The 26,570-nt window shown below is 53.2% G+C and overlaps 5 protein-coding genes across 5 annotated transcripts; 2 read left to right on the top strand and 3 right to left on the bottom strand.

Moving 5' to 3' along the window:
- Positions 1–447: 447 nt before the first annotated feature.
- VE01_07482 (uncharacterized protein) lies at positions 448–2,895 on the bottom strand. Its single transcript, XM_018276917.2, has 3 exons — positions 2,105–2,895; positions 1,222–2,040; positions 448–1,170 (listed from the first exon to the last, which is right to left on the bottom strand). The coding sequence occupies exons 1-3, from the start codon at positions 2,211–2,213 to the stop codon at positions 725–727; spliced, it is 1,374 nt and encodes a 457-aa protein (XP_018128640.1). The 5' UTR covers positions 2,214–2,895; the 3' UTR covers positions 448–724.
- An 11,221-nt stretch (positions 2,896–14,116) lies between these two features.
- Positions 14,117–16,671, top strand: VE01_07481 (uncharacterized protein). Its single transcript, XM_018276916.2, has one exon. The coding sequence runs from the start codon at positions 14,521–14,523 to the stop codon at positions 15,820–15,822; it is 1,302 nt and encodes a 433-aa protein (XP_018128639.1). The 5' UTR covers positions 14,117–14,520; the 3' UTR covers positions 15,823–16,671.
- Positions 16,672–19,536: 2,865 nt separating this feature from the next.
- DCW1_3 (hydrolase 76 protein) lies at positions 19,537–21,366 on the bottom strand. Its single transcript, XM_018276915.2, has 2 exons — positions 21,094–21,366; positions 19,537–21,043 (listed from the first exon to the last, which is right to left on the bottom strand). Exons 1-2 carry the CDS (start codon positions 21,182–21,184, stop codon positions 19,722–19,724), a joined length of 1,413 nt encoding a protein of 470 aa, XP_018128638.1. The 5' UTR covers positions 21,185–21,366; the 3' UTR covers positions 19,537–19,721.
- Positions 21,367–21,619: 253 nt separating this feature from the next.
- VE01_07479 (uncharacterized protein) lies at positions 21,620–24,851 on the bottom strand. The gene is made up of 3 exons (XM_018276914.2): positions 23,191–24,851; positions 22,551–23,144; positions 21,620–22,498 (listed from the first exon to the last, which is right to left on the bottom strand). The coding sequence occupies exons 1-3, from the start codon at positions 24,526–24,528 to the stop codon at positions 21,908–21,910; spliced, it is 2,523 nt and encodes an 840-aa protein (XP_018128705.1). The 5' UTR covers positions 24,529–24,851; the 3' UTR covers positions 21,620–21,907.
- A 252-nt stretch (positions 24,852–25,103) lies between these two features.
- Positions 25,104–26,480, top strand: VE01_07478 (uncharacterized protein). Its single transcript, XM_018276913.2, has 3 exons — positions 25,104–25,328; positions 25,380–25,519; positions 25,581–26,480. Exons 1-3 carry the CDS (start codon positions 25,209–25,211, stop codon positions 26,014–26,016), a joined length of 696 nt encoding a protein of 231 aa, XP_018128706.1. The 5' UTR covers positions 25,104–25,208; the 3' UTR covers positions 26,017–26,480.
- The last annotated feature ends 90 nt before the right edge of the window (positions 26,481–26,570 follow it).

Below are 26,570 nucleotides of genomic sequence, written 5' to 3'. Positions count from 1 at the left end.
CGGCGGTGAGAAATGTTTATCGTGGTGAGAGGCTACGGTGATGACAGAGGTTCGGTGGCGATAGAGGTTCGGTGGTGATAGAGGTTCGACGGTGACAGAAGTTTGACGACGGCAAAGAAGAGGCTGTAAGCACGATATCTGGCCACCGGCAAATCTTCACTGTGATAACTTGTGTTACGTGCGAACCCCTGTGCTCTAGCCATATCTTTGCATCACGGCTTAAAGCCCGGCTGCTCTCAGATACAGCAGACTCTAGCATGCAGGTCGGATAGCTAGTTCTAGCTCTAGTTCCAGCTATAAATGGGCAGCATCAAAGAAGTTCGACGCTGAGGAGTTTATAGATAGTGGAGAAGGATCGCCCACAGACGGAGGAAGAAATTCTCAAAAGAGGAAGACAATAAGAGCCCCGGTAGTATCGAGAAAATGAAGTTTCTCAGGGCTGTACTTCTCAAGGTCAAAGGCGGGATGGAACCAGAAATGGAAGGATATATAGAAGTAAGAAAAAACATCCTTTGTGTTGTACAGACGGAGTATTATTATAATAATATATGGTATCCAAACCCGGGCCACAGCCGGTCCAACCAAACCTGCGAAGCCATCGCAGCTATACACAAATCCTCCCATTTTAACTCACTTCAAGGGGTATCGACATCGTCCAGCGCGCCAAAAACCAACCCCCTCCCGTCAAAATCTACCATTACCATTACAACCCCCGGGTATCAAATCAAAAAGCAACCCCCACCCTCGAAGCCCTCAACCCCAACCGTTCCGCCTCCCCCTCCACCCCCTTAACCAACGTCCCCACCTCCGACACACTCGTCCAGCTCGTCGGCCCCGTCAGATCCTCCCCGGACGCAGACCCGATACTACTCAAACTCCCCCGACCCAGCCTCGCATCAACGCACTGGTAGAAGCCATCACGTGCTGTCACGGGGACGGGCGCGTTCGTCACGCTATCGAGAGAGAGGTGGCGGCTGTGTCCGCCGGAGAGCCAGGTTGAGACGCGGGAGAAGGATTTTTTCTTTCTGAGAGGTGGGCGCGGGAGGAGGAGTGGGAGGGGGGGAGGGGGGATAGAGGTGTAGGATGTTGTTGAGGAGGGGGAGTGGAGGGGGGTGGTGGTGCGAGGGCGGAGACGCTCGATTTCCGAAGATGTGAGGTGGGGCATTGGTTCTGGAACGTTGTTAGTTTGGTGCGGGATGGTGGAGATTCGGGGGGACGAACCTTCAGAAGAGGTGTAGATGCTTGCTGGCCGGCTTTTGAGAGACATGCTTCTGCGCTCTTCGATCAGGCCGTCTACATCGCGTATGCGCTTGTCGAGGGCTTCGCGCTCAAGAAGAACGGATTTCACGCGCTCGACTTGCTCGCTGAGGATGGGGAGGGTGGTTGCGGTGTTTGAGCGCAGGCGTGCGGGGGGTGGGTAGTTGAGCGGCTCGTCGTCGAGAGCTGCGAGGAGCTGTTGCGTGCTCAGGCTTCCTGGGAGACTGGGGCGTGGGCGGAGTGGGTGCGTGAATGACCCCGCGACTGACTCGGGAGTTGTGTCAGCGCTTGAGTACTCGGCGTCGTAGGAGGGGCGCTGGTAGTATGACGGGACTGCCTTGCGGGGGATAGAGAAGTTCGACAGAGCCGAGACGCTGCGGGTGTGCGTTTGCCGGGGTGGGGTAGCGGCGTCGTCATCGAAGTGTGGGAGAATGGGGGAGAGCTGGTTTGTGGGGAGGTAGATGCTCAGTTCTAGCGGGCGGAAGCTGCGGCGGGGTAGGTGTGGTGGGGGTGAGGGCGAGGGCTGGACGTGGCGGAAGTCGGAGGGCGCGCTGATGTAGGGACGCTTTGTGCTGGTGGTGCTGCCGTTGTACATGTTCAGCTTGCGCTTGAGGGAGTAGCTGCCCCTGCTGGAGGCGCGAGAGGCAAAGCTCCGGGTGCGGGTTATCCATTCTTGAGATGAGGAGCGGGTATGCGGACGGCTCTCGGGGAGAGGCACGGAGGGCCCGGGGATGAGTTGAGGTTGGTGGTGATAGATGGTGCGGGGGTTGTGGCTCTCGAAACCTGTGTAACCGTCAGTGGTCTGAGATCTTGAAGATGCCGACGGATATGTGTGAAGCTTCATTACCTCGGATCGAAGTTCGGTCTGGATCCCTCGGCCGTGCACTGCAGCAGCCCATCACCGAGCCCATCCAGGCATTATACGCATCGTCTAGGTATCTGCTCAACAGACTCATGATTGCGCGCAGCGCATTGCAAATGCTTCACAGAAGCCCCTCTTACTGAGCACGAAGAAAATGAAGCACGGTAGGCAGTAATATGTGATAAGGGAAAAGCGCACGATGGGACATGCCTAGAGTTTAAAGAAAGTAGGGAATGAGCGGCGAATGAGAATCATCACACCCTCCTGATCCAGCATTTGGAATCGGGAGGCTTATTGAAATCATGGCGACTCTCATTCGCCCATACCAGCCTCTCGTGAGATTAGAGTTGTCTCTAAATGTCTCTAACGCCTGGATAAAAACAGCATCTGGTGGTTCCTGGCCGTCCCTGGGCGACCCTGACCGTTCCTGACTGTGTCTAGCACGTCGATGGTGTACCGTTCTAGAGGATGATGCGTGGAAGAATTGGCAGCATCGGAAGATGATAGGCCAGCCTGATTCCTGGTGGTTGCCAGGCGGTACTCAGCCCTGACCAGTCGAGCGCTTACAGCCCATAAACTATATTCAGCTCTGATCCCGGGCGGTTACAAGCCGAATCCCAAACATAGCATCGATAGGCTGAGAAGGGCTGAGGAGAGCTGAGTTACAGAAAATTCAGAAATCTAAGTTTTTGTCCAACCTGATACAACGTAACTCTGCAGCGCCATGCGAAACCACGTCTGCAACCTTATTTACATCTTTGAACGCGTCGTGGCCGTGTTTAGGAACAATGAGCTGGCGGGGTGTTATTGGATTGTGAGGGGTACAAATACGGTATACGAGTATACTCGAGTATTGTTAGAGGATGTCACGTGATATCAATATACCACGAAGCAGCCTACTAAGCAGCTCTATCTACCATAAGACAAATTTCAGGCTCTAAAACCTACGATAATGGCAACTAAAAGCGATATTGGCGTTGTATAGTCTACTGCTATTCGAGAAGTTGATTTATTCTGGCTGGGCCAGAACATATCCCCTGCGGCGATCGAGCGTTTGACGAGTCGCTGAAGCCGAGTCAGCCTCATAACATCACGATAATTCCCTCAGTTGTGCAAGATATTGTTCAACTACGTGTAATCTAGATGCATCTTATGGCTGTTGCCGTGACGCTTTCGTCTTCGTGCTTCTATCAATCGGTTAAGTTTCTTGTGACGCATTCACTGACACGACCTCGAACCTCTCGTACTGGTACTTCTCGGCATGATAATATGCAGAGTCAGAGACTTTGAGACTGAAAGCTCAATCTGATACCTGTCATCGATAACCGATCGAGACCCTCACATCGGGCCGCCTCAGAGACATGTTTTACCGAAGTAAACATGGCAGATATCCTGGCAATGAGCTCACAGGAGAGCACTGGAGCGGGGCCGGGGCAGGGCCGTGGCAGGACCGAGCGAGAAGTTTTGTAGGATTACACCGTTGAGGCTCGAATAACTAGATAGATTGAGGATAATGCTGTGGAACCTAAGGCAGGAGACATGAACGACATCAATATATTGCGCATAATATGTAGAGACCGACATTGGCCACCCCGAGGACTAGAGTATATCAACGGCCCGTAGAAGTCAATCCCGAACATGTGAATGAGGAGATATATGCATACCACATATAGAACACATAGAACACATATAGAACCCAATATAAGGGACATGAACGACAGCAATATATTGCGCATAACATGGCGTAGAAATCAACGCCGCCGACCCCGACAACCAGAGTATAGAGTATGTATATTGAAGAACCGCATGAACCAACCCCGCAACATGTGAACAACGATGAGATATATGCATAACCCCGCCGGAGCAAGGTCAACTAAAGGAAGGTAAAGCAGAATAGAGTAATATGAAACAGACGAGATAGACAACGAGATCTAGACCTACCTGCCTAGACACCTTCATGCAAGATCTGGCATCGCAAGGACCCCCGATGCACTCAAGAACCCGGTACAGAAATGCAGCCACCGCCCAACACAGTAATGCGCCTCATGCACCACACAACGGTCACCAGCATTCCTGCAGCGATAGCGACAGCGACGTGTACGAACAGGTATGCGGTATCGATATAATATAGGACGAATCTGGGCAGGATCCGAAGAGCCCCAGGAATACGAGTTGAAACGGCACGAAAGGGCCGCTACAACGCTCTCTGGAACGGAGAATAGATACCGCAGGAAATAGAGGAATAGGGACGGAAGATGCCATGTAGGCGAAGATGGATGAAGAGGAGAACCCCGGGTGGTACGCTGGACAGGGGGAGATGGAACAGCAAACCTTGAGGAATACCGACATCCTCATGCATCGGACGCCCCTATTACATCGGACGTCTCTATGCATCGGAGACACGGTATGAATACGTGTAGTATACAGCGACATCATCTTTCTCTCACTTACACGTGTATCCCAATTCGCATGTGACAGACCTGATGCTCAACCCCGTGTCAAAAGCTCAATCGACCATCTCGACGCCATACCCTGCCATCACCCCAATCTGGCACCAACTGCAGGTACGCCTCGGCTTCTCATCCGGAGCCAGGGCTTCCAGAACGTGGCGAAGGAAGGAGCAAAAATCAGAAATCGAACAAGCCCCGGCTTTGAATGCCGAGCGGGCACCACACCCACCACCCTGCCAAGTTTCCGGTGGAGCCGGGTTTTGTTGGAGTATTTCTCCAAAAAATTTAGTTGGATTTGTGGAGCGGCCATAGCTTTTTTTCTCTTCGTACCTACGATATGTGGAGAAGTTGACTATTTTTTACAGATGACGATTTGTCACATGCGAAAATGGGGAAATAGTAAGGGGGTAACCCATTTTTATTTGGAGAAATCTCCAAATTCTTCGCGATTGCCTTAAATAGCAGGAAGAGAGAAAAGGAGGGTTACACTTTCACATGCTAGAAAGCTGAGGGAAAAAAGGGGTGAGGGGTGGTACAACCTGGGGAGATAAGGGCACAAGCACGGGGTTGCTACTTGTAAACTCGTCATCGGCACGGCTGCGCGCAGTGGGACGTTGCACGGCGGCGACGCCGCAATGGAAAGAGCCGTTCGAGATTACCATCTCCACCCTCCCCAACGGTTTCCGCAGTGCCACCGTGCAAGTATGCAGCTGAGGGCGGAGAAGGGAAGAAGGGGGGCTACGATAGCGACCTGCGATACGTAGGTGCTCTTCGTTCACGGCAGAGGCTGCCCCCGCCGGAGAACTTCGGATCGCGACCCCCCGTGTGAGTTTAGGCAAAGGGAGAGACGGGGCGGGCTTACGATGGGCGGAGAAGCGGCGTGGAGGGACAGATAAGAGGGTATCATGAAAATCTTCAATTGCTGAGGTCAGACCTGAGAGAGTCCGTGGTATGGCCGGCGTTGCGGGCCGACTGGATATTTTGCGTGCACGGTGGGTTGGTGGCGAAAAAAGGGACTCCCTCTCTCAATGCACAAAAAAGCCACATCAGAAATATGTGGGAACACGTGTTTTAGCTTACTAAGCTGTTATGCAAAAAAACGCAGCCGCATCCTTCTCAGATTTTATGCATTGGGAAGGAGAGATAAGTGTGGGGAAGTGTTTTTTGGTGCTGAAAGTACAGAAGCTAGGCAAGGGCAAAAGCAATTTATCGATCGTGCCGCTTTGGGTAAATCGAGGGAAAGGAATCACTCGGATTAATCACCATCCGGCGCCCACTTGGCCTCCCCCATCCGCGAAGGAAAAGCCCACAAAAATGGTCAAAATGAGGGTTACTGGCTCCGGCCGATCCAGTCGCTGCGCTCCACCGAACATCGTGCCCAGCGCTCCCTCTGTGCCGTGCTCAGCGCTCGGGGATAGACGGATCGAGGGAGCGCTGACTTGGTGTGCTACGAGGTATCTGATCGGATTCTCTCGGAGATTTGTCCCCCCCCGCAATCTCTAGAGTGAGATCTCTGGCCCGCTTGTCCGCGGTGTCTCAGCACATCACAGCGCGTCGCATCCCCATCACACCAGTGGTTCCAGTAGACCGTGGGGGCACAGCTGGCTGGGCAGATCGTGGGGGAAAGGTAGGGAGGGGATTCCCAACACCACCAAGGTGACAGTGCTGCAACCTCGCACCGCCAACCGGCGAGACACGCGCCTCAACAAGCCAAGGCCCCTATGTACCCCATCACCCCAATCATCCCAGTGTTGCCCTACGCTCGCTGCATCTCCGGGCGCTCTCCCACTGCATTAGATAAGGCCCCCGCTGCACCGTCAGCGCCGCCAATTTTGCGGGGACGCACACCCCTATCAGCCGCCGCGCCACCGCCAAGCCGGCCTCCACACACCCTGTACCTTCCAACCCGCGCTTATCAGTCGTTGGTGGCGTCAATAGAGTGCTGGTTGGGGCTTGGCAGAGAAAGGAAGGAGGACCGGAGGAGATCCGAGATGAGGGGGAGATATGAGATTTGATTCTGGCTGTGTTGTGTGTGCTCGGATCAGCCGTGCGTTTGCTCCTCTTGCTCCTCCCCTCCTGCTCGCTGAGGCGGTGCGTACGACGCTCCGCGGGCTGGGTGAACGGAAGAGATACCCGGATACTGGCATCCGTGCGGGGAAAGCTGCGGGGAAATCAGGTACTGTTTGCGTTATCGAACATTATTGCTCGCTCGTTCGCGAGCGAGCGAGGTTCGCGGATAGCTACATCCCTCCCTGGCGTACTCGTTCCCAATCGATCAAAAAACACCCAGCGTACATAACCAAAAAAAATCCACAGTCTACTGCAAGTACCCATCCCACACCATGTCTCGCATCATCTCCTTCCCCAGAACCCGCCAATCGCACCGACCCGACGCCGGCGGCCGCCGGTCGCACAGCATACGCCGGTTTAGCCTAATGCGGACGGAGCTGGCTGGCTGAAATTGTCGCGGATGGCGTTTGCCTCGCGCAAGATGGGGGGATAATGGCGATGTGTGGGTGGGTTACTGGCACCGCCAAGTTGCTTCTGCAGCAGTGCACGAAACAGTAACGACGACGAGGATGGATGGCGGCGCGGAGAGCCTTGCCTGCCTGCCTGTCACTGTCTTACTGTTCTCACTCGCTGGCGGAGAACGCCTGGGAACCCGGGGGTTGCAATCACCACCACTCCCCCCACGCACGCAACGACCTGGATGGACAACGCCTCATTTACGTGGCACACCACACAGCACCACACAGCACACAACTCACCACCACCAACAGGCATCCCCCAAGTCTCAGATTCGTGAATCTTAGTGAATATGAGTGAGTGACAGCACATCACATCACCTCCCCCCATCCATCCATCTAAGACACCCCCCAAACGCAGTACAACCCCAAAACCAGCTGCAGGCCGCCTGAAACTCCCTCCCCAGATCCAGTACCTCGTTACATTGATGTCTCTCATCCATCTCCCTTCCGCCACGGTTAAACTCGGCGCGATCGCTCCGCGGATTAACTGCTACCCTACCCACCCTTCTGTACCACCACCCAGATCCCCAGGGTTGCGGGTGCATAGCCGTCCCCTCCCCCTTACGTACAGCGGCGGCGGCGTGGTGCAGTGAGAAGTTAGTTCGCTCGTTTGTTGGAGGCGCTGAGCCTTGTCTTTCTTGTCACCACTGGTAAAGCGCAGGACGCGCACGAGCCCCGCTTGTTTGGGGGGGTTATTTATATCCCCTCTCTCTCGTGTTTTTACCCCCCTCCCCCCTTTGCTGGCCAATTCATCCCACAGGTGGAAAGATGTTTGGTTGTGATGAGAAATGGGAAAATGGGAAAAATGGGAATTTTTTTTGGGGGGAGGAGAGAGGAGGCTAATTGCTGGCTATGGCGGCCCGTGGGGAGGATATTTCCCCACGAATGGGTAGGGGAGAAACAAACCCCCACGCCTGGCTCAGACTGTGCACGCCCTCGGAGCTCGGGATGGGGTCCCCGAGGGCGGTGGTGATTGATCGCCTACGCATGTCAGGGGGAGGAAAGCGAGGCGAGACAGAGAGCCAGATAGGATAGAGACAAAACAAACGAAATTTTTGCAAATTTAGGGCTTGTTGGCTGGCTGGGGAAATGCGGGGGTTGTTTCCGGGGTTATTTGTCGCACAGGAACTGCATTTGTCTAAAAAGGCAAGTTTTGTGTGCGGGGGTTGTGTGGGTGTGGTGATTTGAGATGCGGGGAGTGGTCCGCCTCGCGGGGTTTTTAATTTTACTTTTATGATAAGTCTAGTTTCTTTTCCTTGGTTTTTTTCTGGGGGAACAAAGAAAATGTTACAGGGAAAAAAAGAAAGGAAAGATATTGTGTGTCTCCTTAGTTTAAGATTTTACCTACTTTCCTAATTTACCTATTTAGGCAGGACGAACGCTTGACATGGGAGGCAGATCTCACGGGAGGGTGATGTAATATGTGTCATCTCTGTGCCAAGGTATACAAGAATTTACTCTGTGCACCTTACAGACCTCCTTGGAGAGGAAGGTCTAGAAGACTCGTGATGAAGGGATAAGCAAATACGTACGTACGAAGTATCGTGATTGCGCCATATCCATCCCTTCCCATCCCAGCGCTGTCGTTCATCTGGATAAGGATGCGGATACAGATTCCCTAACCAGCCTGCTAGGTAGGGAGCCGTTTGATCAGCGCGGGGTATTTTGGGCAATATACTTCACAGTATTGATCTAATAAGTGCGAGATTAGTCCGTATTCGGACCCTTTCCTATCTCTCTCTCCATCTATCTCTCCATCTATCTCTCCGTCTATCTCCTCCACTTAGGGCATGTAGCCTGTTATGGCGTCTCCTCCCTCAATCAATCTATCAATCCAATATACGCATACCCCACAAAACGTAAAGCCTCCAACCCGGTCCTACTCTACTCTAATCTCCTCATACATACAGTAAGTACAGTAGATACTTGCACGCCACCCGGCGAATCTCTATAAACAGGATCCCGTGATCGACCGGGGCCGTGAAGGGGGTCCGGGGGGGTGTGAGACACCGGAGGGGGTCCGGGAGAGAGGCCGTGATCCTGCTGTTCCATGGGGTTACTGCACGGGAAGGAAGTCGGCGGATTTTCCCAGTCGCGTGCTGTCATCTCGGCGTCACTGTTTTATTCACCTTTCGTACCTACTTCTTCCATCAACCGTGCGGTGAATTGCATCGGGCCTTTTTGTGGCGAGAAGGGAAGGGAAGGGAAGGGAAGGTATGATTGAAGACGGGGAGTCGCGGTAATGCGACTCGACGTCCGAACCTAAAGATCGGCGCCCGTTGTTGTGTGGGGATTGGATCTGGGGGGTGGTTTGTGCGTTGTAGTAGTGTAGCGTACCCCGCATTTACCATTTTATTGACGATGGATGGATGGATGGGGCAAGTGGATGAGAGAAAGGGGGAGTGTCGACCTCTTTCCATTCCGATACCAAAAAAAAAAGACGCACAGTTATCGTTTTTTCGATGACCCCGTGGTGAGACATGGGATATCTCGGCACACTTAAAAGGCAATTATGCTGTCATGAACCAAGCTGAACTGAGCCTGTAACGGGGTGGACCTTACTTTGTTTCGTGGGGATGATCGGCACTCGCGCTCGGTCGGTTGGCTTTTTTCTTGTCTACCCCGTACTATTCTTGCCTTTGCTCGTGCTACACCACTGGAGACTGGAGACAAAGAGGGATTTTCACATGGGCCTTCCTTTCCTCTCAAGCGGCCGGTTCTGTGATGTGATGAACGGGGGCGACTTCCTCTTTGCGTCTACCCGCCCGTTTCGGCTGTGGAGAGGGGAGTGTCGGGTGATGGGGTGATATCCCCGGATCTGAGATCTATTGAATATACGGGTGGATTGAGGATGATATGGGTGGATAGTGTATTTTCCCCGCATATTTGATGGTGTGTAGTAGATATTAGACCTTTCTCCACGATTTCATCTATATTGAACTACGCCTCGTTGGCTTGGTATTATCCCGGGTCGTGAAAAGGGCGGCTGAATTGTTCTGTATAGTGGCAGTATATTCCCATCACCACCACAAGACAAACGATCATTTAGGCCTTGCGCCGGTTTTTAATATACCTCCCCCTGCCCACAGATCGGCGGCTCTGTATGTAGCGTCCTGTCCCCCATACAACACTACTAAACACTACCAACACTACCAAACACTACTACACGCATGTAATCTATCTTGTAATTAACGTTGCGCACTTAGAGTACCACTCTACTCTCCACCCATTCCCGGCCAATTTACCCAAACGGCGCCATCTCGAAAGGCTAATATGCACTACGACCTTGCGGCTCGTGCTTGACGACCACTAACTACTGTATGCATGCTGGGTGAAAGGGGGGGGAGGGAAAGGTGCGATGTAACGTGTTCGCAGATTGAGCGCTGAGAGTTGGTGTGTGGTGTGTGCGTGTGTGTGTGGTTTCTGGAAGGTGGGTGTGTGGGTGGACTGAACTGCCAAAAAGGTGGCATCCGGGGAAACTGGCAAAAAGCCGCCGGACCGTGGCCGTAGGGAAGGGAAGGGACGTGTAAGGTAAGGTAAGTAGAGTATACGCAGCGCATAGCATAGGATCAACGAAACACTGCACCGACAGCGCATGAAACAACACCATTCCCCATCCCCAACTCCCCGGAGATGCACGAACCTGAGTTATCAGATCCCGCCAAACAACCACCCAGGTACAGCGCCCGCCTGTGGTCCCTCAGCCAGGTCTCAGACATTGGCAGACGCAGGGGGCTTGTCGACTGGCCCCGCCGTCACGGGACTTCACCGGACAATCGGCCATGCCCCGGCGCTGTCGCGGCCGTGGCGCCGTGTTACACAAGACAATGCGGACCCTGTGAGGAAGGTGGTTTCGTGCGCGGGCGGGCGCGGCGTAGTTGTGCCGTCCCCCGGTGTGAATGCGAGGTACGGTCGGTGTAATGCAAAGTACAGGAAGGGGAGGGGGAGTCTGTAATTGTTTAATGCGATGAGGCCGGCGCGGTGGGTTATGCCGTTGTGGCGTTTAAGGGTTCACATGCGGGGAGCGTGTCAATGGTACTGAGGTGGCAAAACCCGTGAAGGCATGAGCGTTTGTGAGAGGTTCCTCGGCGACCTCGGGGGATTGAGGACCGCGGTCGTTTCGGCGAGGACGATAATGCATCGCATTTCACTTGAGCGTGCTACTACTGTGGCGAGCCTGGGTGGGTAGTGACGTGACTGGTTCTTACTGTACCCAGATACCGAATGGGGGAGATGATGCCTCGGCTCTGGGGAAGCTGGGCAGGGGACATGCAGGAACGGGGGCTCGTTCGCTCGCTTTAATGAGGATTCTGTGGGGAGAAAGGGAGGGATTGGGGATTGGGACGGAGGTACCGAGTCTTATGCTTGAACTTGTGCCGAGATGGAGGGTTTTGGTCTGGAGTAGGAGGTGGATTTGGGGTGGTTATGGGGTGGATTTGGGGATGTGGATGGTGGATGGGGGGTGGGATGGGGGGTGGTTGATACGGATAGCCCTGTTATCCCTACTCTTATCGGGCACGTGTCCTGGATCGAGTCTTTGTCTGGGAGGGATGGGGATAATGGGGGATGGGGGATTTCTAGTACGTAGCTGGGGTGTGGGGGGATGTGGGAATTGGCAAAGGTGGGATTAATTGAGATTAGGTGTGTGTTTTTTGTGTGATGGTTACTGGATTGTAACCCTTTCGTAGTAGAGTTTGGCCAAGGTTTGACTGACTGTCCATCTCCCTTCTTTCGCGGATGGAACGGCGGCAGCGGGAAAGCACGCCATCGATCGTTGTTGTTGCCATTACGCACAGTTACGGTTACGCAGTAGCGAGTCCTCCCCCATGCTAAAAATGGGTAATCGGAGGGGAAGGGAGATGCGGCAATCTGGGGAGGAAGGGAGGCGAATTTTAACCTCATCAGGTTTAGTGTGTCGATGGGGCTAGGTTGATTTTATCGGTTGAATTTATTGAAAAAAAAAGGGTAAAAAAATAGTTTTTCTCTTTTCCCCAATTCCCATTTTTAGGATTTTTGCTTAGCTCCGGTTCGGTCAATTGGATTGGAGTAAGAGAGGGTTTTTTGCTCTGATTTTTGCCTTGCCCCGGATTCGGCAGGGAGAGGAGAGGGTACGTACCCTTTCGTTGTTGATTCTTCCCTCTTCTTTTTTACTACATCTGCCCTTTTTATCCTATCTACACTGCTGGCTGCTACTGGGAATCTCCGTTACAGTGGGATAGTGCGATAGGTAGTGGCATTTAGATACTTACTTTTTTACTTACTTTTTACTTGACTTACCTGCCTCTACAATTCACTCATTTTTGCCGGTTTGAGAGTGAGTTAATCGGTGTCAATGTTCATGTCCATGCCCCATGCCCCATGCCCCATGCCCCATGCCCCATGCCCCATGCCCCATGTTATGATGATGCCCTGCCCTGCCCAGCTCTTGTTTGATCTTGTCCGCTCCACTTCTATCTATCCTCAATGCCATGCCATCTGGCCATACATTCGTAACGAGGTTACCGTATGTGTTATGATGTACGTACTAATAACAACTAAACTACTACTATATGTAAGTACTCTATTATCTATGCAAGCCCATGTCCCTGTCCCCATATGAATATCCCCCATGAATATCCCATACCCTTAGCCATAGCCGTATATCCCCATGTTCCATATTCTCCTTGATCTCCCTTCCCCCAAACTTAACCGTGAGCTAACTACTGCTCTAGCCCGTCGATCTGGTGCATGGCTTGTGAAAAATACTTTGTAGTTGTATAGTATGTAGATAATGTACATAGTATAATCTGGTAATTCGCCGTTGGTGCCATCGTCCTATGCTGCCCTATGCTGTACGTACTTTGTACTCTTGGTACTATAACTACACTACTATACGGAGAAGGTGGCCCCTAGGTGGCTCCTAGGTGGCTCCTAGGTGGCTCCTGTCTTGTCTTGTGGAGTCGTAGTGTGAAAGGGAGGAACGTCGTGGTATATTTACGTATCTATGTCCCGACGTCTCTACCTCTCTACCTCTCTACGTAATTCTGGAGAAATATCGTGCTTTGGATCGTGCTTGCATGTTATATAGTACAGTACAGTACATTATAGTATAGTTAGTATAGTTAGTATAGTAGTAGTAGTATAAACTGTACAGTACTCTAAAAGCAAAAAGGAACACCGAACACAACCAAAGACATAAAAAACACAACGCTACACTACCGTATAAGACATCCGATCCCCCCTTCGCCCTCGGTACATTACTCCGTACTCCAGATTTCTAGCTCTTCCGGACTGGCAATCACGGCACTACTCTTCCCTCACTCACTCACTACTCGCACGACTCGGCGTTGATTCTTTCCCCACATTACGATTCCTGCTCCCTTACAAATCTTCCCTCGGCGCCCAGCCTAAAAAGCACGCCGGACCACATCATCATAGCCACATCATCGCTGAACCAACTCCCGGTCAGTGGCTCTACCAAGAGAAAAAGAAGGAAAATCAATCCAGAAAGAGAAGCCAAGAGAAAGAAGAGAAAAATAGGCCGAGAAGGGAAAGCCTCATTTTGTCACCACCAGAAACACCCCACGTACCACCAACTCACTTTTTCCGGGGAAGAGTGTCTGACAACGAAACGGAATCTACAAGTATACGGAGTCCGCCCTGAACCATTCCGTCACAATTTAAAGGAGCCGAACAAGCAAAAGAAGAGACAAGACAAGGCAAGAAAGAGACAGGAGCAGTGAGCAGGAGCAGGACCAGGAGTAGGAGAGATACGTCTTATCCCGATCCAATTAACGCCACAATTCACAATTCGCAATTCACAAAAAATTGCTACTTGGCGCGCAAAGGAACATCACACACCATACAACCACACACACCACCACTACACAACCACTACAAACCACACCCACACAACCAACCCACACCCCCAAGAACGCCCCCCCCTCCACCTCCACTTCAACACCACACCCCCCCTCACCCTCACCCTCACCCCCCAAGATATCCACTCCACTATTTCACCACCATACCCCCCCCCTCCACTCACTTCTTTCCCCCCCCCACCCCGGACATTTTTTATAATATCATCCCCACGTCCGCCCACAAACGTTCTCGTTCCCCCCCGTCTATTCTACTACAATACTACGACTACTCGACCTTCTCCGCGATCTTCAACCGAACACCACCCAACATACACCCAAATTTTATCACTTCCCGCCTTTTACAACAACCCAACAACAATTCAACCCAACGATCAATTATCGACAACAACGTCGATTCTTACTCTCGTTAACATCCTCACTGCTTCTATCTGAAGCGTAAAAGTCGACTTATACACCTTTATTCGCACTTTAGCTCGTTAGCACCACCTTCATCTCGACTTGTTTCGAGATTACCTCATTGTCGCCTCAACCAAGACTTTCGACTACGTTGCGGCGGCGATCACATGCAACGAGCCTCGTCTGCAGTAGATTTTTCAAATCTATTGAACCCGCAATCTACCCTCGAGGAACAGCAAGAGGCTGCGAGGCAAAAATTGGCTTTCCTGTCGCAGCAGCAGAAACAGCAAGAGGCAGAAATGGCAGCCGTGAGTATGATGCCCAACATGGGATCTGGGCAGCAAGGCGGCGAGGAGAGAGCCGACCTGCCACGTCCTTACAAGTGTCCCCTGTGCGATAAGGCTTTCCACCGCCTCGAGCACCAGACCAGACACATCCGCACCCACACCGGTGAGAAGCCTCACGCTTGCCAGTTCCAGGGCTGCACCAAGCGCTTCAGCCGATCGGATGAGCTCACCCGCCACTCGAGAATCCACAACAACCCCAACTCGAGGAGAAGCAACAAGGGACAGCAGAACGTCAACCCGAACATGCAGAACGGACAGCAGCAGGACATGACCAACATGATGCCACCACCAAGCCAGAGCTTCTCTCGCTCAGCACCCGCATCGGCCATCGGATCACCAAACGTCTCACCACCTCACTCGTACGCAACATACGCCACTGCACCTCCGTCGAATCTCAACCCGTACGGTCGTAGCAACGGCTCGAGTCCCAACAACGGCCAGCAGCACTCGCTCGACATCAACATGCTCGCCACCGCCGCCACCCAAGTCGAGCGTGAGAGCATGCCCGCCACTCACCTCCCCCAACACGGCAGCAGCTCGAGACATCACCCCTACTACAGCCACAGCAGCCACAGCAGCCGCAACCACCTGCCCTCGCTCTCCGCATACGCCATGTCGCGCTCGCACTCGTACGAGAACGATGACGAGCACTACGCGCACCGCCACGCCAAGCGCAGCCGTCCCAACTCTCCCCAATCCACCGCACCCTCCTCCCCAACATTCTCGCACGACTCCCTCTCCCCCACGCCCGACCACACTCCGCTCGCGACGCCGGCACACTCGCCGCGTCTGAGGCCGTACATCGCGCCGTACGGGAGCGGCTACGACCTCCCCGGGATCAGGAACTTGAGTCTCCAGCACGCGCCGGCGTTGGCGCCGATGGAGCCGCAGAAGCTGGATCAGCAGTACGGGAATCCGAGCACCGTGGCGCCGCAGGGACCGAGACAGGGGATGACGATCAGCGATATCATGTCCAGGGCGGACGGGGCGCAGCGCAAGTTGCCGGTGCCGCAGGTGCCGAAGGTTGCGGTGCAGGATCTGCTGAGTGTGGAGGGCGGGTTTAGTACGAGTGGGCAGAGCTCGACGGCTGGGTCGGTGGCGGGGGATTTGGAGAGGATATGAGTTAGTGATGTGATGGGGATTGACTGACTGGATTGATTGATGTGATCAGATGGGAATGGGATGGGGCTATTGGGATTGGACAATTATAGACTTGTTTGCTTTTTTCTGCGCGATTACCTCAAGTGGAGTTTTTTACCTTTGGTATCTTGTTTTATTGATGATGGGGGGCATGGATGGGTTATGGGATTGGGATGAACTCTACACTTTACTATTACAACAACTTTTACGATTCGATTTTAATACTTCTTTTGCTGTGTCCTGTTTGCGATGGTGGGGATGGGAGGGGAGATGGGATGGGCGAGAACGCTGTCTTCTCAACGATTGAAAGAGTGGGCAAGAAACAACGAACGATGACACGCACGCATCCTACTCGACGAACCTTCCCATCAAATCATTGCACACACGCACGCAGACAAACAAACATCCTCAACTCTTCACTCCACGCAAACCAACCAACCAACCACAACAAACAAACTCTTCTCCACACCACAACACAACAAACCACAAAAAATAATTCACAACGCCACTTTTTCTTTTAACGGCCTTTCTTCGATGATGGAGGGGCATTTTTCTACTTTTCTGGATGATGAGATTCCCTTTAAAAAAGCATGATACTTTCTTATGATTGCTGCTTCTTTTCTATTTTCTGGGATGGGGAAGACAGGAGAAGGAAGCGAGGGAAGGGGATAAACTATAGACTTGGAATGGGAATTGTTACCACTGCTCCTTTGTGTTTTTTTACGACTTTCTGTTTGGGTTTTTTATCTGGTGAAGGAGGAGGAGGAGTGCGGGGACGGAGGATGGGAGGGAGACTGTAGTATTGGGAGCAAGAATCGGAATTATAGACACTTTAATCACCACCTACCTCATTTCCCCCCTCTTCGTGACCATAATTTTTTTCTTTTCACCTCCCACCTCCCACCTTCCCCTCTTCCTCTCACCCCCCTCTTCTGTTCCCCCCCTCCCCTCCTCTCCCGCCCCCAACTTCTTCTTCCTTCTCACTATCCCCCTCACTGAAGAAAAATCTTTCTTCTTGTTTTCGCGGCGCGTGACCTCATCTCCACCGACACCGGCCCACCGATCACCCATCTTAGAAGTGTTAGGTAAGGGGATGTGATCGTCGGATCTACAGTGTGGGGTGTGGGGGGGAGGGGGGGAGAGGTGAGTGCCGCGACCCCTCCTATACCAGTGCCGTTGGTAACCCCCCTCCCAACACTCTCTTTGCTTGTTGTAGGCTAGGCAGCGCGGCGCGGCGGGGAGGTAGGACCGGGAGGATGGGAGGGAGGAGAAGGGGCGGATGGGAGAACTGGGCGGAGAGGAGAGGGGGATGGGTAACAGCGGCTGGACTGGGAGACGGGGAGAACGGCGGGGAGTTGCGGATGGCGTTTGGGTGGTATGGGTGGGTGGGTGAGGCTGTAGGATGGGGGGGGAGCACGGCAGGTGTGCAAATGTTATCACATCTCATAACGCGGGGATGTCATCTTCTTACCCCGTACATACCCCGTACATACATACGTGCGTACGAAGGTTAGGCGCACAGCCCGCTCCCGCCGCGGTGCCAATAGATGGGGTAGCCTTGTGGTATATTTGACCCAAGTATTAGTTGGATCTGTCATATTTCGCTGTCTAGGCCAACAAAACTGCTACCGTGCATTAGATAGGGCGTTGGGGCGCCAACAGTGCAGTGCAATGCTGTGCTGTGCAGTATAGTCGCCAGGCTGAGAAATGCACGCCCCCTCACGCCCGCCCACGCCCAGCACAGCGTTGCACGCCCACTCACGCACGGCACGGCACAGGTGAGGCGCCCGCCCGCTCGCTTCTTCGCACCTAATTTTCACATTCGAATCTCCTCACATATACCACCTCTTAAGCCGTGCGTGCGCGTGCGTGCATCTACAGTACAATATCTTTGTTCACCCTTGCGTGCACGTCTTGGGACCTGTAAGTGCGTGCGTGCGTGTCTAGCTGCGAGGATATAGATCGATGTCACCTTCTGCCTTCCCCCCGGCACCCAGCACCTGGTGTTGGTAAACACACCGCACACCGCGCACGGGAAGGCGGCATAGGGTGGGAGGGAGGGGTAGGGATGCGGGGTGATTACTGATGCGTGATGGGATGGTGGGATATGGCGTGCCCTATGTTGTGCGTGTCTGAGTTATGTTTATTCGTGCGTGCGCGCGTGTGCGTGTGTTCCACCTGAGACCTGTGGTAGGTATGTAGGGTTTCAACGTGGGGGGTTGGTTGCACGGGTTGGCAGCGCTGTGCAGGGGAGTTGAGATAAACTCGTATACCAGGGATGCGCTGGGGATGGGAATTTGCATAAATCCTGTCCACCGGGCGGGTTGAGACGGCTTTACTGGGACGGACTGCTTTACTGGGATCCTGATGGTTGGTGATGGAGGGGAATCCTGGGGTGTTGGGGGCGGAGGGATGGAGGGGCGTGGGGGTTTTGGGATGCGGGGGAAGGGGGGTGGGAGATAGGATGAAATAGGATGCGGGATGCGTGTGTGATGGGATAGGATATATGGGAGAAAGGGAAACTTTACTTCGAACAAGTTGGAGGGGAGGGTACATATGATAAGCCATCCCGACGGTGAAGGATTCTCACTCCTCCGTTGTCTCACGCTCGGGAGAGGAGATATACCAACCACTACCACCGCATAATCTGGATAGACAACTAACTGATAAGCCCTCCCCTCCGGAAGAACTCGACCACCTCCTCCTCCTCTTCTTCCCCGCCCTTTCTTCGGTGATAAACCAGATAAACTTATCAAACCGCCAGTCCACTCATGCACCGATACTGCACTATCAGCATTAATAGGTTTTATCACCCCTCCCGCCCTCACGCACCCCAGGACGCCGCCGCATGCCGCGGGTGATAAGGTTCTGAGACCCTGTGTGCGCGCGGGCGGGGCCACGCGCGCAGATGGGTACCGTATGCGGTGTGTGTGATGGGATATTCACTACCGAGCGAGAGTACTGCGGTATGGTGTGGTGACCAAGAGTGCTAAGACAAACATTCGTAGCACCTAAGCTAGGGGGTGTTTTTACGTTACCACACGCTAAGCGTGGGATGAGAGGGCGCGCAGGAGGGAAGGGACGCGTGGTGATGTGAGGGAGGGGACTGGATGGGGTGATGCGCGGGGGATGGGGTGAGAGAGGGGGGGTGTGTTGAGGAGGGGAAACTGTGGTTGAAGAGAGGGAACTATGGTTAAAGAAAAGGGCAACTATCTATTAACTATGGTTGAAAGAAGGGGAACTGTGGAAGGGGAAGTATGGTTGACAGTGTGGAAGTGTTGACAGTGTTGGCGGTGTTGACGGACGTCAGGATCGACGTCAGACCTCGCACCACTGACGGCGCGGCTAGGAGCTTGGCGTTAGCGGGGCGGTGGGTGTGCTTGGATCGGCGGGTCGGGGGAGGATGAGGTGAGTATTTGGGCGGTGAGCGGGCCGGTTGGGGCGGTGGGAGATGTTGATGATGATGGTCTGGAGTGATGGTCGTGGAGTGATGGTTGGGGATAGATGGTTGAGGATAGATGGTTGAGGGATGGTGAGTAGTGCGGTTGTGGTGGTTGATCGTTGATCGTTCTGACAACTGGGGTGATGGCAACGTTGCTTTAATGATATGGAAGAATCGAGGTGCTGGGCAACAGCAGATCAATGATATGGAAGAATCGGGATGATGGGCACTGCAGATCAAACGATATGGAAGAATCGGGTTATGTGGTGAGTCCCGTTACAGGTAAGTGAGCTCGTATATACAATTCATTTATGCTACTATATACGTCCATCTATAATCATCCCAAACCAACGCCGCTATACCAGCCATCACGTCAACGCCAGCCCAAATGCCCTATGGGTCTTCCTTCACTTCACGTCAACCCCCCCCCAACAACTCCCTACAAACACAGCGCCGCCACCACCCCAGCACCAACACCCACCCACACCACCCCCCAACCCACCCCCCTCCTCTCCACCCCCCCCGTCGCGCTCACAACCGGCACCTCCACCGCCCCCGCCGGCGGCACATCCCCCACCACCACCGCCTCCCCGCCTACAACCGCCTTACTCGGCGACGCGGAGCTTACCAACTTCCCCCCTTTCGCCGTCAACGGCGCTTCGGCGTACGGCGTCAACAATCCCTGCAGCACCTCCAGCGCCGCCATCTGCTGCCCGGGTCCGAAGATATCATCACTCGTCCCCGTATACCACTTCTGTCCACACAGCTCTCCCGTTTCCGAGCCATCGCATGCTAGTGCGGCGCCGGCGGCCGAGGCGCGCAGGACGCGCCCGATGGCGGGGGCGGTGAAGGGTGCAATTTTGGAGGTCGCCCACATGAAGCGCGAGAGGTAGGCTTTGAAGGATAGCATGTCATAGTTGCATGTCTGGATTCCCTCGCAGGGGACTTCCCACATGATATCCGTAGCGTTGGGGAAGGGGGTGAAGAACCACTCGTTTGTGCGCACCAAGAGCCCCTGGGTGCGTTCGCGCCAGAGCGAGCTCCCGGATGTGGCGTTGTACATGGTGGCGGCGCCGTAGAGGTAGATGCCGGGGGAGTAGGAGAATTGCATGCGGTTTATGTCGTAGCAGTTTGATTCGATGCCCGCGCCGTCGTAGACGTTGAAGTGGTCATCTATGAGACCGCTTTCGCGCGTCCAGTCCCATACTTTGCCGGCCCACTCCGCGTAGGTTGCGTTACCGGTGTAGCGTGCGAGACGGGCGGAGAGCTGGAAGAAGGCTCCGTTGGAAACGGTGTTCTTGTAGGTGTATCCGTTGTTGTACTCGAAGATCTGCCAGCGCAGACCGCCGCCGCAGTGCAGGGTGTCCCAGCGTGCGGCTTGGGTGTTCCAGAGGTTGATGGTTAGTTGCAGCCAGCTGGGGATGGGGCTGGGAGGGGCACGCCAGTCTTGCTCGGCGGCGGACATGGTGGCGAAGCCCCAGAAGGCTTGGTCGTCGTTGCCTTCCTCTTTGTAGTACATGGGCACCATGTAATCATGGTTAGGCCCGACTTGACTGACGAGGGCTTGGTAGGCGATGTCGTTGTACGAGGAGTCGCCGGTCAGGCGGTAGTAGTCGAGGAAGGCTCCCCACATTGCGCCGCCTTCCCACCAGTAGTACGGACGCCCTAGAATGCCGATGGTCTCGGGGGTGTTGGTGACGTTGCCTGTGTAGAACTTCGCCAGGCCGTATGCCACCTTGCTGGCTGCCGCCTTGATGGATGCTGTTGCGTAAGTTAGCGGGTGATCGCAGATGGGACGGCTGGCTACATACCAATATCGTGGACATCGACCTTGATCGCACTTGTAACATCTGCAGCGACGGTGAGCAGGACTAGCCCGCAAGCACGAAAGCTGACCCTCATCGTGAAGTTTCAAAAAAGTCTCTATGGAACCCGTCCGAGCAATCCAAAACACAATGATGACGATGAAATAGAAATAAGAGAAACAGACGAAACAACACAAGTCGAAAGAAAGCGGGCACCTACCTTGAAACTTACCGTCCCATCATCGCCTTTATGACAGCTGGCGACCTCGTATCTGCAGAGGTCCGAATTCATCCTTCAGTATTTTAGGTGCGAGGTAACGCCGCGGTTGAAACAAAACGCCGTTGTTCTAAGCAAATGAGCGGCTGTGGTTCGTTCTGCGGGGTAGCGTGTTTGGCGCCAAGCGAAGAAGCTTCGTTTCAGGGTCCCTGTCACGCTGACGCGCTACTTGTCTACAGGCGAGAGTGAAGCTTTTGTGTCTTGTTGACGCCGGTTTGGGGCGCTTAGGTGGTGAAGATACGGGATTGTGGATACAGATGAGAGACATGTTGGGCGGCTATTGATATTTTTGTATTATTGTTTGTGTTGCGCGGTTACAGTACCGCTCACTTCCCAATTGTTGTTCCTGAGTGACCCTGTTGAAGAATTTATATTTGGCAGCTGTTAGCGTCGGCGGCACTGTGTCAAACAAATTACCAGGCATTAAGGTTTGTATTACATTCATGCCGATGCGTACGAAGTATAGCACTCTATCTTCACCGTCTATATCTTGTCATTATATCATCATGCCGGTAGTACAGCCATTCAAGACAAAGCACATGCTCAAATCTCCTTACACCACTTCGTCATGACACTTGTAAGCCCGCCCACACTGCCAGCGATCTCTTCCAACCCAACATCCACCTTCCACATCTTGCCTTCCCTCCCAACACCCCCTCCCCCAAGGCCACCCATCGGCCCTGCTCCCATGCTAGCCGGAACAAGCAGCTCATAGTCGACCAGCGTCTCCCAGCTCCCCATAGCCACCTCGCGGCCCCACACTTTATAACTAGCGCTGAGTGCCCCAATGCCACTGCTGCTCGCCTGGATCCTTTGCCTTGTTGTCAGAGTCGTGTATTCATCGTAAGCCATTGCGAAGTTGCACGTGTCAGTATCGAGGACGACGTCGAGGCGCGCGGCGCATATGAGGAGCGTGAGGTCGAGGTCGGAAAGCCCTTGTAGGATGTGGAGCTTCGAGTCGGGGGGGGAGAGGGTGGATTGGACGGGGAATGAGGCCGAGGTGAGTGGGAGAGAGCGAGGTGTGAGGCTCGCGATGGGGAGGAGGCAGGTGCTGAAGAAGGCGGGGACGGATTTGCTTCGGTAGAATATTCTTTGTAGATGAGCTTTGTACGGTGCATCATCGTTATATAGAGACTAGAAGGGACGTTAGAACCTAAACAGAGTCACCAGTGGACAGGTAACCTACGTTAATCATCGAGTCCCAGTACTCGAGGAACTCCTCCTGTCCAGGCAATCCGGGATCAAATCCCCCATCAACGAGTTCGTCCATATCCACTTGAAGTCCTTCCTTACATATCTCCCAGAATGCTGCAAGGCTTCGCGGCAGTGGCAGATGCACGTATCGGTGGCTGAATCGACTTTTAACTCTCTTTTCGAGGGTCTCCACGACGTCGATTTTCGTTGTTACGCCCAAGACAGCTATGGGCGCTTTCCTCGCCTGGGCAATGTCAAACAGATTGTAGAGTAAAGTCTGGCGCGGATGCGATGCAAAGAGATCGAACTCGTCCAGGATGAAAACAACCGACTTTGCCATATGGTTTGCGCTATCTTCCGACAGCTCAGTGGGATGCGATAATAAAGCTAGCAACGAAGTTAATGTATCGGCGTAATTGTTGGTCTTAGCAGTTAGGTCCTCTTCGACTTCCATCTCGCGGCCCAGCTGCCTCCAGATGTCCCGCAACGCTAGTTTGTCATCTGTGTGCGTGAACCCATTAAGCCTAACGACGTGGAAGTTCTGTCGATGCTCAATTGAGAGATCTGATATAACTGTTTCGACAAGCTAGAGCGCATTAGTATGTTGCTATCAACAAACAAGGGATACTTACAGTTGTCTTTCCAGAACCTCTCGCCCCTATGACGAGCATAGAATTCCCCTCTCCTGACGTGACTGTCTGCTCAACAACCTGGTATACTTTTTGGAACTCGTCATCGAGATCATGCAGCTTCAGCCTCTTTCGCCCAGTTAATTTGTCTAACAAAAGCCTTTGCATAGCCATTAGATGGTCTTTCAGCCCTGGTATTGCTGGTGGCTCTGATCCGCCAATCTCAAAAATAGATTCGGCATCTATTTCTGGAACCGCTTCGTGAACATCGGCCGTCTCTATTTCTGGATCTTCTGGTTGGCAGTCGCTGCATAACCATTCGCCTTCAGGAACCGTGATAATGTTGTAGCATTCTTGGTGCACAGCTAGATCGCAACTATCGCAGAACATAATCTCATTCGGGGCTTCAGAGTCTCCATTCTCACATATAGCACAAACTTCCTCGTCTGTCTCCTCCTCGTCATCTGGCTCCACAATAATTGGTATTTTGGGCGATTTGGTGTATTTCTCACGTTGTGAGGGCTCGTTGGGATCGTGGATTTTTCGAGGTCTCCCTCTCCCTCTCTTCGGCGGTACAGCTTCTTCTGCTCCGTCTGCGGTGACGACAATTTCGGGCTGGGAGAGCTCTATGGGGTCATGGATTTTTCGCGGTCTCCCTCTCCCTCGTTTTTGTGGTATAACTTCTTGTGGTGCTTCTGCGGTGTCGGCTTCCTCGGGTTGTAAGAGCTCTTGGGGTTGCTCTTGGGGGTCGCTATTTTTCGGAGATGTGCTTCTCTTTCGCTGTGTCGGTGTCTCCACTGGAAGCGGCTGGTCTATGGGGATATCTTTAAATCCTAGATCCACCTCGCCCTCCGCTGGTGTCGTCTGTTCAAAAGCGACGCTCTTTCGTGGCCTGCCCCGTCCTCTCTTGCTGGGTGTCAAGATGCTCTTCGGTTCCAGCACCGGCCTTTCAGCCACCTCTGTCGAATAGCGCCTCGGTTTTCGCGCCTGGCGTCCTGCAGAGCGGTTTCCTGGCTCGGATACCGGTATATCCTCTGCTGCAGCTTCGTTTGTAGGTTTGGGGCTCATCGATTCGACGGCAGCTTCATCTTCCAGAAGCTGCTTCGTTGGGGACTGTTCCCGGTTCGAGTCATCGTCAACCGGCTCATTCTCCTTCAGGCGCACAGATTTGAGAGCTCTCCCCAATGTCCTCTTCACAGCCTCCACGGCATTTGGCGTCGAAGGCGACGATCCACTGCCGCCCACCTTCCTTCTCTTCGCAGATAGTCGGCCGGAGCTTGGCATTGGCGAAGAATCGTTGACCTGCTGTTCCAATGGGCGACTGCGCTTATTCGAACTCATTGTAGCCGAGTAATTAATCCAACATGTCAGAACCAGTAAGTTACCAGCCTGGCGTTTGTATTTGTATATCAGGTAATATCGACCTTGAGCAGTAGCCACGACCACTGTGGCTTGGTCCACGTAGGGAAACGCGGAATATAATTGTCGCGCTGAGACGCGTTACGCTAATTGGGTGTTTAAGGGGTACATAACCTGCACGGTCCATGTGGGGTTGCATAAATTTAGACTTGATCTTGCCTGGCCGCCATGTCAAAGACCGAGGGATCAGCACCCTGACAAGTATGGACAAAAAGGGTAAAACATGAATTCTATAGAAACCGCAGTTACAACTTTAAAAAACCACATAACCTCCCTCTGTGAAATTATAATAACCCACAAAAGGGTCGAATACGACGACCAATTTGTCGTTTCTGATAAGGTTACATGACTAAGCACGCCTTATACGAAAAGAGATGAGATGCAAGGTTTGTTATCCTTAACTAGTGTAAGGTCCAGGCCTATCTCTTCCCCTTGACCAGTATAATACGACCCGTCCCCCCGGGTTGTTGCCTCTTCCCTTTTTTTCCCCAAAAAGTCACACTCGTTCCGTACACTTTGCGAATTCTTCATCTTGTATCAACATTGCTCTGCTATTCATTCACTCATTACTCTGTCTAATACCACTGACTACTACCACCATCATGCGTGCCTCCGTACTTCTACTTGCTGCCGCCTCTGCGGTCGTCGCCTCGGCCGAGACAGTCGAGCTGTTTGGCGCTGGGGACGCCGGTGGTGAATTCGTTGTTTATCCCGTTGGCTCTGTAAGTTGGATACTATTCTTGACGATCGGACCATCTAATTAGAGACAATAGGATGCAGCCGCAACCACGTATCTTCTGGGCTGCCCCATCAAATCGGTGCCGACCACCGGGGAGAACTGCCTATTCTTGGAGCCGCTGAAGTATACCATTGGGCCCAGCTCAGTGCAGATGGAGTCTACTATGGAGGATCTGTAAGAGTTCAAACATACATAACACTGACTAGTTGGTTGTACTGACAAGACTCCTTGACAGCACCCTCACCCAACAGTGCGCGCTCGCAGGCACGACTCGGGCTGTTTGCACAGTTCGTTACAGTGGACCTGGCACTTTGAATTTCGAGAGCGATACCGACAAGACTGAGACGACAATGACCCTTACTGGCAAAAATGCCGAGACGCTTTGGGGCCCCGCAACTGTTGTCCACGATATATCCTCCATTTACAATGGTGCTGCCACAAGCACTGATGGTTCGAGCCCCCCTGCCACGACCGGACCAGGTGTCACCTCTGCGCCAACCAGCACACCTACTGGCACTGCTGGGACTGGCACCACTGGGACCGATTCTAAGGCCGCCGAGACATCCGTCCAGACATCTGCATCCACGGGTGGGATGCCTCAGATTACCGGTTGCGCTGGATGGGCTGTCGGCGGTGTGGCTGCTGCTGCCGTTGCCCTCGCTGCGTTGTAGATGACACTCGGTGATTGGAGAATTGCCCTTCAGCTTGACGAGGACGCGGGCCAGGACGAACGTCGGAGGCCCAAGAACCGGCGTGAGATGAATGCGCTGCTGTGAGAAACATCATCTGTAATTAAATATTGACAACTGCATGGTTCTTTTGATCAGATTCTTTCTTTGATTGCTCACTAGATATTGACTCCAGTCAATCTGGTGTAGATTGTACAGTACGATACAGGACTTGCATAAAGTTGGGCATCATACGGCGTATTCATAAGAGAAAGGCGGATTCATTGATGTAGTTAACATGAGCGCAACAAATAAATAAATAAGCCAACTAATAGGACAACTGATGCACAGTAAGAGGATATGTCCTCGTGCCGCCCAAATGTCCGAAGAGGGCCGTCCATATTAGCTGCGAATTGATCTCACCCATTCGAAATGATACAATCCATCTCTTTGGTTCTATTTCTGAGGAACTGGCTTAACAATTGTAGCCGTGCATGAGTGGAAGCTTGTATCTTACTTATTGCATGTGTGATGTGCCAGGCACATGACGATATCTC

The sequence above is a fragment of the Pseudogymnoascus verrucosus genome, assembly GCF_001662655.1.
Source record: "Pseudogymnoascus verrucosus strain UAMH 10579 unplaced genomic scaffold scaffold_34, whole genome shotgun sequence".
In the NCBI taxonomy this organism is placed as follows: Eukaryota; Fungi; Ascomycota; class Leotiomycetes; order Thelebolales; family Thelebolaceae; genus Pseudogymnoascus; species Pseudogymnoascus verrucosus.
Note: the sequence above shows the minus strand (reverse complement) of the source record. Positions and strands in the feature narration are given on the sequence as shown.

What these genes read in the sequence shown, in the direction of transcription:
- VE01_07482 (XM_018276917.2), bottom strand. Translation starts at nt 2,213, where the DNA reads ATGAGTCTGTTGAGCAGATACCTAGACGATGCGTATAATGCCTGGATG. An exon ending in AGACCGAACTTCGATCCGAG is followed by an intron (nt 2,041 to 2,104) that starts GTAATGAAGCTT and finishes ACGGTTACACAG; the next exon opens with GTTTCGAGAGCCACAACCCC. An exon ending in CATCTACACCTCTTCTGAAG is followed by an intron (nt 1,171 to 1,221) that starts GTTCGTCCCCCC and finishes ACAACGTTCCAG; the next exon opens with AACCAATGCCCCACCTCACA.
- VE01_07481 (XM_018276916.2), top strand. Translation starts at nt 14,521, where the DNA reads ATGCAACGAGCCTCGTCTGCAGTAGATTTTTCAAATCTATTGAACCCG.
- DCW1_3 (XM_018276915.2), bottom strand. Translation starts at nt 21,184, where the DNA reads ATGAGGGTCAGCTTTCGTGCTTGCGGGCTAGTCCTGCTCACCGTCGCT. An exon ending in GGTCGATGTCCACGATATTG is followed by an intron (nt 21,044 to 21,093) that starts GTATGTAGCCAG and finishes CTTACGCAACAG; the next exon opens with CATCCATCAAGGCGGCAGCC.
- VE01_07479 (XM_018276914.2), bottom strand. Translation starts at nt 24,528, where the DNA reads ATGAGTTCGAATAAGCGCAGTCGCCCATTGGAACAGCAGGTCAACGAT. An exon ending in GAGGTTCTGGAAAGACAACT is followed by an intron (nt 23,145 to 23,190) that starts GTAAGTATCCCT and finishes AATGCGCTCTAG; the next exon opens with CTTGTCGAAACAGTTATATC. An exon ending in ACTGGGACTCGATGATTAAC is followed by an intron (nt 22,499 to 22,550) that starts GTAGGTTACCTG and finishes CGTCCCTTCTAG; the next exon opens with TCTCTATATAACGATGATGC.
- VE01_07478 (XM_018276913.2), top strand. Translation starts at nt 25,209, where the DNA reads ATGCGTGCCTCCGTACTTCTACTTGCTGCCGCCTCTGCGGTCGTCGCC. An exon ending in TTGTTTATCCCGTTGGCTCT is followed by an intron (nt 25,329 to 25,379) that starts GTAAGTTGGATA and finishes TAGAGACAATAG; the next exon opens with GATGCAGCCGCAACCACGTA. An exon ending in GAGTCTACTATGGAGGATCT is followed by an intron (nt 25,520 to 25,580) that starts GTAAGAGTTCAA and finishes ACTCCTTGACAG; the next exon opens with CACCCTCACCCAACAGTGCG.